Source organism: Pongo abelii, chromosome 1 (assembly GCF_028885655.2).
Source record: "Pongo abelii isolate AG06213 chromosome 1, NHGRI_mPonAbe1-v2.0_pri, whole genome shotgun sequence".
In the NCBI taxonomy this organism is placed as follows: domain Eukaryota; kingdom Metazoa; phylum Chordata; class Mammalia; order Primates; family Hominidae; genus Pongo; species Pongo abelii.
The window spans coordinates 187,603,053-187,612,223 of record NC_071985.2 but is presented as its reverse complement, the minus strand read 5'-3'; the positions used below and the strand labels follow the sequence as shown (position 1 = coordinate 187,612,223).

Sequence of the window (9,171 nt, the reverse complement as noted above, 5' to 3'; positions counted from 1 at the left end):
TTTCAAAGGAAACTTTAAAATAAAGCCACTAGTACATATAAATTAGGAAAGAAAAGTCAAGCTGGAGCCATCTTGATATTCTAATGAGCAGGCCTATCTAGTTCTACATCTTTTTTTTTTCTGAGATGGAGTTTCATTCTGTCGCCCAGGCTGGAGTGCAGTGGCACGATCTTGGCTCACCACAACCTCCACCTCCCGAGTTCAAGCGATTCTCCTGCCTCAGCATCTCTAGAGTAGCTGGGATTACAGGCACGTGCCACCATGCCCAACTAATTTTTTGGTGTGTGTTTTTAGTAGAGGTGGCATTTCACCATGTTGGACAGGCTGGTCTAGTTCTACATCTTTTAAATCACAGAGAAGCTTTTAGCTTTGGTGTATTTTTATTTTTGTTTTGTTTAAACGCAGGGTCTCACTCTGTCGCTCAGGCCGGAGTGTAGTGGTGTGGTCATGGCTCACTGCAGCCTTGACCTCTTGGGCTCAAGCAATTCTCCCACCTCAGCCTCCTGAGTAGCTGGGACTACAGTTGTGCACCACTATGCCAAGCTAATTTTTTAATTTTTTGTAGAGACAGGGTCTCCCTATGTTGCCCAGGCTGGTCTTGAACTGAGCTCAAGCAATCCTCCTGCCTAGGCTCCCAAAGTGTTAGGATTGCAGGCGTGAGCCACTGCACCCAGTGCAGAAGCTTTCTTAAAACAGCAAAAGCAACACCTTAGATTTTCACTTGAAAACCTAGTCTCTAATCACTCTACTTAAGGTGGAGAAAAAAAGAATTAACAGAAAACCTAGTTTTCTGAAATTCCTAGTCTCACCAAAAAGGAAAAACATTTAAAATGGTATAAGAATATAGGTCAGGATATAGTATAACCTGGAATTTTTTTTTTTTTTTTTTTTTTTAGATGGAGTTTCACTCTTGTTGCCCAGGCTGGAGTGCAATGGTGCTATCTCGGCTCACCGCAACCTCCGCCTCCTGGGTTGAAGCGACTCTCCTGCCTCAGCCTCCTGAGTACCTGGGATTACAGGCATGCGCCACCATGCCCAGCTAATTTTGTATTTTTAGTAGACACGGGGTTTATCCATGTTGGTCAGGCTGGTCTCAAACTCCCAACTTCAGGTGATCCATCCACCTCGGCCTCCCAAAATGCTGGGATTACAGACATGAGCCACTGTGCCCGGCCTGTATATTTTTTAGAGATGTTGTTTCCACTCAGTCTCAATCTGATTCTACTCAGATTGTTTTGATAAGGAAACTCACTTCTTTGTTATTAAATTGCATGAATGCTATACAAACTTAAGACTTTTCCATAATCTGAATTAAATGAATTATTTTCCAGAATAGAGGCAAATCATATTTTTAGGCTAATTGCCTAATTTTACTTAAAAATGCTATTTTTCCAGGTGAATTACAGTGTATACTTCTTTAAGAAAACTGATTTTTAAGTACATTTGATTAAGTACATTGGCAGGATACTTAGAAGCATATCGGGTTGTTAAACATTTTGGAGGTAGATCACTTTAATCATTTCTCAAAAAACAGAATTAAATGTAAAATGAAACGTGCAAGTCCCTAAAGTTAAAACCAACTAAAAAACTTGTGCAATCCTACTACAGTTTGGTAACCCAGAATGCCACTGATAAAGTAATACAAAGAAACAAAAAAACTGGATACTTTATTAGTACATTCTTTTAAAAACAATCTTGTTAGCCTGGCGAGGTGGCTGACGCCTGTAATCCCAGCACTTTGGGAGGCCAAAGCAGGCAGATCACCTGAGGTCGGGAGTTCGAGACCAGCGTGACCAAGATGGAGAAACTCCGTCTCTATGAAAAATACAAAAGTAGCTGGGCCTCGTGGTTCATGCCTGCAATCCCAGCTACTCAGGAAACTGAGGCGGGAGAATCGCTTGAACCTGGGAGGCAAAGGTTGCGGTGAGCCAAGATCATGCTATTGCACTCCAGTCTGGGCAACAAGAGCGAAACTCCATCTCAAAACAAAAACAAGAACAAAAACAAAACCAATCTTGTTATTACCTAGGAATAATAAGTATATTTACAGTTACCTATTTTCAGGGATCTTCGGGACCTGTTAAACACTGACTGCCTTGACATTACATTTCTGCCACAGCTGTGCAAAGCACGCCCCTTCATAGTGTCATTTTCAGTTGCTACTAGACAATAATGAGAAATTAATTGTAGAAGTATTTTGTAAATCTGTTTTGAATCAGAATACAGATTCTCTGTAACTAGAAATAGTAAAGGCACATGAGTTAGAGCTTAGTCTATAAATTATCTTTATACTTTATTCTTTGACATCTTACAGATCTCTACACAGACATCTGTCACCCTTCAGACGTTCAGGATGCCCCAGAAAAGGGAACATAGAGCTTCCTGTCTGCATTACATAAACTTTTCCTTATAAATGCATATGGTTAAGTTATAAGGAAGGTATACTTGTAGACTAAACAAAATATTTTTTATTTTATTTTTTTTTTTTTTGAGACAAAATCTTGCTCTATGGCCCAGGCTAGAGCACAGTGGTATGATCTCAGCTCACTACAACCTCCACCTCCTGGATTCAAGTGATTCTCCTGCCTCAGCCTCCTCAGCAGCTGAGATTACAGGCGTGCACCACCACCTGCTGCCAATTTTTTGTATTTTTAGTAGAGACAGGGTTTCACCATGTTGGCAAGACTGGTCTTGAACTCCTGACCTCAAGTGATCTGCCCACCTCAGTCTCCCAAAGTGCTAGGATTACAGGCATAAGCCACGGTGCCCGGCCTAAACCAAATAATTTGGATATGAGTGCTACCTGATTCATTAATGCAATTAAAAGTTTTCTATCTAAATAAGTTCTTTGCTAAATAAGGACCTTAGCAAAGAAATGGGAAATCAGCAGAGCGCGGTGGCTCACGCCTATAGTCCCAGCACTTTGGGAGGCCAAGGTGGGCAGATCACAAGGTCAGGAGTTTAACACCAGCCTGGCCAACATGGTGAAACTCCGTCTCTACTAAAGATACAAAAAATTAGCCGGACATGGTGGCTCACGTCTGTAATCCCAGCTACTCGGGAGGCTGAGGTGGAAGAATCGTTTGAATCAGGGAGGCAGAGGTTGCAGTGAGCTGAGATCGCACCATTGCACTCCAGCCTGGGTGACAGGGCAAGACTCCATCTCAAAAAAAAAAAAAAAAAAAAAAAAGAAGAAGAAATGGGAAATCAAATCCTTAAGTCAACTAGTTAAATTTTATTATATGCAGCCAGGCACGGTGGCCCATGCCTGTAATCCCAGCACTTTGGGAGGCCAAGGCAGGTGGATCACCTGAGGTCAGGAGTTTGAGACCAGCCTGGCCAACATGGTGAAACCCCGTACAAAAAAATTAGCTGGGCATGGTGGTGGGCGCCTGTAATCCCAGCTACTTGGGAGGCTGAGGCAGAAGAATTGCTTGAACCCGGGAGGTGGAGGTTGCAGTGAGCCGAGATCACGCCTTTGCACTCCAGCCTGGGCAACAAGAGCAAAATTCCATCTCCAAAAAAAAAAAAGTTTACTGTATGCAAGACCTTTAATATATATTGCTCCAACTGGCCGGTAGAAATAACTTAAAAGTAACCCCATCATACAGCCAGTGAATCTTTCTCTTAGAAATGAACAGAGAACAATTCTTTAGAATGCTTCTTAGGGAGAAAATGAGAAGTTTTGAGAAGAGTTTTGTTTGGGTCAAGGGGTACTTTCAAATTACACTTATGAGTCAGTATCTATAAAAAGTTGTTCAGAAGTACCTACAATTTAGCCCTCTACATCCAAGCAGTAGCTTTGCAGTATGCTCTTACTTAGGTTTGCCCAAGTACAAATAAATTTTACAAAGCTTGATAATCTAATAAAATTCCATCTTCCTAAAGCCAAACATAATTTTGGTGACAACAATCTAGCAAAAAAGGAAGAAATTTCTTCTTTTTTTTTTTTTGAGACAGATTCTCATGCTGTCACCCAGGCCGGTGTGCAGTGGCACAATGTTGGCTCACTGCAGCCTTGACCTCCTGGGCTCAAGTGATCCTGCAACCTCAGCCTCCCAAGCAGATGGGACCACAGGTACAAGCCACCACGCCCAGCTAATTTTTATATTTTTTTTTGGTAGAGACGGAGTCTCGTCATGTTGCCCAGGCTAGTCTCGAACTCCTGAGTTCAAGCCATCTTCCCACCTCACCTCGGCCTCTCAAAGTGCTGGGATTACAGGTGTGAGCCACCATGCCCAGCCTAAAAAAGGGAGAAATTTCTAGGTGCATACTGCCTGCTGGACTGTATAGCCCATTACAACATCCGGTCACTAAGAACCTCCTATTAATTCCTTACTTGCATTTTCAGGATCAAGACAAAAAATATGAGCAAGCAAAAACTTATCATCAAGCAAAAAGGTATCTATCTATAAAAATAGCTAGATATTTCCCAAACACCCCTCCTAGGATATCTGCTGCCAATAAAAAGTTCGGGGCTAGTGAAAACTCTTGGCATTAAATAAAAGTAGGAATCTATTTCATTGGCTTTTCTCTGTGGCTCAAACTATGGCCATGGAAAATTATGCTCTGGATATAATTGTGAATATAGAGATCTCTAAACTGTGTCATTGACACTATTCCTATATCACATAAAGTTTATGTTACAATTTATACTGCACTGGAGAAGTAGCTAAAGGGACTATTTGCTAGGAAGCTTCTAGTAAATAATTTCTACAAAGTTGTAAAATAGGACTTGTCTACACTTAAACTGGAGAATTCTACAGCATAAATGGCATTTCTATTATTAGTAAGCCTGGCAAATCTGTGTGAGCTCTTTATTAATTGGGATATATTCCATATCCATTCTCACTCATATATTTAGAAAAATCACTCTTGAGTTTATTTTTTTTCTTTAAGAGACAGGATCTCATTCTGTTGCCCAGAGTGGAGTGCAGTGGCATGATCGTAGCCTACTACAACCTCAAATTCCTGGGCTCAAGTGATCCTTCTGCCTCAGCCTTCCAAAGTGCTGGGATTATAGGCATGAGGCCACTGCGCCCAGCCTCGTTAGTCATTTATCTACCAAATACATGGAAAACTCATAGAATCAGAGGGTCTTATCACCAAATGTATGTTTGCTTTGCAAAAGGTCAGGTCCTGCATTTTCAAAATGTTCCTTGTGCTCTGTTATGCTTTATATTTCATAGCACAGCAACGCCCCCTTCACAACGACTGGTGATCATGTTACCAATTTCTGTCCATGTATCTGAATGAGGGTTATAAACTTCAACTGAGTCCAAGGTACCTGGAGCCAAAAAATCATGGCTGGAAGATCGACCTCCAGAAACATACAGAAGACCATTGACTGCCACAACACACATGCCTGCTCTAGGCACTTTCATTGAGGCAACTTCAACCCACTTTTCCTGGTTAAGAGAGAAAAAAAAAAATGTTAGCAGTGTTATGAAATGATAGTAAAGAAATCCACTGAGAAATTCGATATTCCAGTTCTTTTTACATGTTTAAATGTAAAACAATCTAGTCAGGTAAGCATACAGATTTTTTTTTTTTTTTTTTTTTTTTTTGCTTTGTTTTTTCCTTGGAGACAGGGTCTTGCTCTGTCACCCAGGCTGGAATGCACGGCACGATCTCGGCTCAATGCAGCCTCAACCTCCCAGACTCAAGAGCTCCTCTTGCGTCAGCCTCCTGAGTAGGTAGGACTACAGGTGTACACCACCACACCCCGCTAATTTTTCTATTCTAGAGATGGAATTTCACCATGTTGTCCAGGCTGGTCTTAAACTCCTAAACTCAAGTGATTGTCCCACCTCAGCCTCCCAAAGTGCTAGGATTACAGGTGTAAGCCACAGCACCCGGCCCAGAATATTTTAAAATAAACTTGAAGTGGGCATGGACAAAGTAAATTTAGAGGAATATAATTTTTTAAAAGGTCTGATTATAAAACATGATCAGGAAATGACCTAGAACTCATACACAGGACAACATTCTAAGAAACAAAGTCTATGGAATACAAGTAGGTAATACACTCAAAAATAAGCAAATAAAAACAAAAGAACCACAAAGCTCCAAGGAGAAAGAAGCTTATAAATCAAAGGATTTTTTTAAAGCCTTTAGTATTTTAACGAGTCTTAAAAATGTCCAAGAGAATGACACAGCATGGAACACTTGACAAATTTATTTGACCATGGAATCCTTTTTACAAGGAGCATCCAGTGGAGTTAGTAATCTGCAGAACATATTTTCAAAAAGGTGGGCTAACCAGGGGTTGGGAACTATAGTCTACTTTGGTATAGCCTGAGAACAAACAATGATTTTCCCATATTAAAAGATATTTAAAAAAAAAAAGAAGCATATATCAAAAAAGGATATTGTGTGTGGCCCACAGGCCAAAAATATTTACTATCTGGTCTTTTACACGAAAAGTTTGCTAATTCCTGTTATACATTGTTCCCTGAAGAAATTTCAATATGCTGCTATAGCCAAAATGACTAGTAGTGTCTTACTATTTTTTTTTTTTTTCTTGAGACGGAGTCTTGCTCTTTTTGCCCAGGCTGGAGTGCAATGGTGTGATCTTGGCTCACTGCAACCTCTGTCTCCCAGGTTCAAGCGATTCTCCTGCCTCAGCCTCCTGAGTAGCTGGGATTACAGGCACCCGCCACCACGCCTGGCTAATTTTTAGTATTTTTGGTAGAGACAGAGTTTCCCCTTGTTGGCCAGGCTGGTCTCGAACTCCTGACCTCAAGTGATCCACCCACCTCGGCCTCCCAAAGTGCTGGGATTACAGGCGTGAGCCACCATGCCCAGCGACTAGTAGTGTCTTACTTGAGGGAAAACGTCCATACTCAGAAAACAAGAAAGCTACTAAAGGTCCTAAGAAGTAATTAGGAGAGCAAAGAGCAAGTGGCCAGGTAATGGGAGAACAGATTATCAATCTTTAAATAAAGCATATGATGAACAAAGTTTTTTTAATCATAAATAGTGAAGACTGATTATTCATCAATGCTAGAAAGTAAATTTTTGAGGATAGGGACTTGAGCTTCTCATCCCAGTACCCACATAGGTACTAGGATAGTGCCATCACATTATAAACAGTTAGTGTATGTTTGCTGATGTGAACTTAAATAAGATTATGAAATACTAAACCAGGGACAATTCTTTGAAAGTGAAGGACCAGATTAAATTTGAAAGCTATTTGATCATCTGAAATTACAGAGCACATCACAAAACTGACACAACTGAAAAAATACTTACATTTTAAAAGATAAATATGTTCTCAAGAAGATCCATTTCTGGTTAAGATAAATTAGGATAATTTAGGTTATGTTTATAATTAGGGAGGACCTTTGCTCTCCCACAAAATGCCCCTTGACAATAACAAAGGGACCTTAGGGCTCATCCTATATTGTTCCTCTTTCATTTCTACCAGTGTATTAGAACTACAGTTTAATTTTTAAATTTTTATTACTTTATTTTTTATTTAATTGACATGTTCTCATCCAATATAATTTGCTTTTTATCCCATGTTACCTCAAAAAAAAAAAAAAAAAACTCTGTAAGACCACTAATAAGTTTTACATTATGTTTTCTGGATTTGTAACACAAATTGTTAGTATGTGGTCAATAACAATAAAATTTCATATGCATAAAAAACAAGGTAACACGTTGTTGTTGTTGTTGTTATTATCATTTGAGACGGAGTCTCACTCTGCTCACTCTGTCGCCCAGGCTGGAGTGCAGTGACATGATCTTGGCTCACTGCAACCTCTGCCTCCTGGGTTGGAGAAATTCTCCTGCTTCAGCCTCCCAAGTAGCTAGGATTACAGGTGTGCACCACCACTCCCAGCTAATTTTTGTATTTTTAGTAGAGACAGGGTTTCACCATGTTGGCCAGGCTGGTCTTGAACTCCTGATCTCAGGTGATCCACCCACCTCAGCCTCCCAAAGTGCTGCGATTACAGGCATGAGCCACTGCACCCGGCCAGTAACAATTATTGATAAGACTTAATTTGAAACTAAAATCTATTCATTTCAAAGCCATATAGAAAAATTAGCAACAGAAAGTGCCCTCAAAAAGTTCACTTTCTATACTAGATAAACTCAAATAGGATCATGGAGAAAGGAATTTGAAATGTCACCAAAGTTTAAAACTTGTCAGAAATGAGAATCAAAATCCTTATGCTTTACAACAAGACATGAAAGTCCATTCTTGCCACTTAAACATTGTACTGGAGGTTCTAGCTAGGGTGATGAGGGGAAAACAATGAAATAAAATCCATCTAGTTTTAATCCAGATTTAAGAAGAAGTACAACAATCTTTTTTGTTTGTTTGTTTTAAAGACAAGGTCTCACTCTGTGGCCCAGGCTGGAGTGCCGTGGTGCAATCATGACTTACTGCATCCTTGACCTTCCTGGACTCAGGTGATCCTCCCACCTCAGCCTCCTGAGGAGCTGGGACTACAGGTGTGCACTACCACACCTGGCTAATTTTCACATTTTTTATAGAGACAGGGTTTTCACCATGTTGCCCAGGCTGGTCTTGAACTCCTGAGCTCAAGTGATCTACCCACCTTGGCCTCCCAAAGTGCTGGGATTACAGGTTTAAGTCACTGCACTCAGCCAACAATCTTTATTTACAGATGATAGGATCTTGTATATAGAAAATCCTAAGGAATCCACCAAAAAAAAACATTAGACTTTGAGTGCAGCAAGGTCGCAGAATAAATTGTATTTCTACACACAAGCAATGAACAGTCTGAACATGAAATTAATAAAACAATTTATAACAGCATTAAAAGGAGTAAAATACTTCTGAATAAATTTTAACCAAAAAAGTACAAGAAACTGAAAATTATAAAACATTTTTGAAACAATCTGAAGCCCTAACTAAAAGGAAAGACATCCTCCGATGAATCAAAAGACTTATTAATACTGTTAAGTTGGTGATACTCTCCAAATGGATCTCAAATTCAGTGGAATCTCTGTCAAAAACCCAATTGGCTTCTCTGCAGGAACTGACAAGCTGATCCTAAAATGCATATGAAATTCAAATTACCCAGGAGAGCCAAACAAATTTTTAAAAGATCAAATTTCTTGACGGACTCACACTCTCTGATTTCAAAACTTACTACAATGCTGTAATAAGAGAGTGTGGTACTGGCAAAAGGATAG

The 9,171-nt window shown here is 40.0% G+C and overlaps 1 protein-coding gene across 5 annotated transcripts in view; it reads right to left on the bottom strand.

Annotated features, from left to right (window-relative positions):
- The window catches only part of IPP (intracisternal A particle-promoted polypeptide), a 54,370-nt gene that overhangs the window by 368 nt on the left and 44,831 nt on the right, over positions 1-9,171 (bottom strand). For 2 of the 5 annotated variants that reach the window (XM_024247370.3, XM_054535517.2), the window contains exon 9: positions 362-5,408. In XM_024247370.3, the coding sequence (XP_024103138.1) occupies positions 5,184-5,408 (225 nt within the window). In that variant the 3' untranslated portion in view covers positions 362-5,183. Of the gene's footprint in view, positions 1-361; positions 5,409-6,506; positions 8,667-8,713; positions 9,029-9,171 lie in introns of those variants that run through there. The other 3 variants (XM_054535522.2, XM_054535509.2, XM_054535505.2) reach the window with 3 other exon arrangements.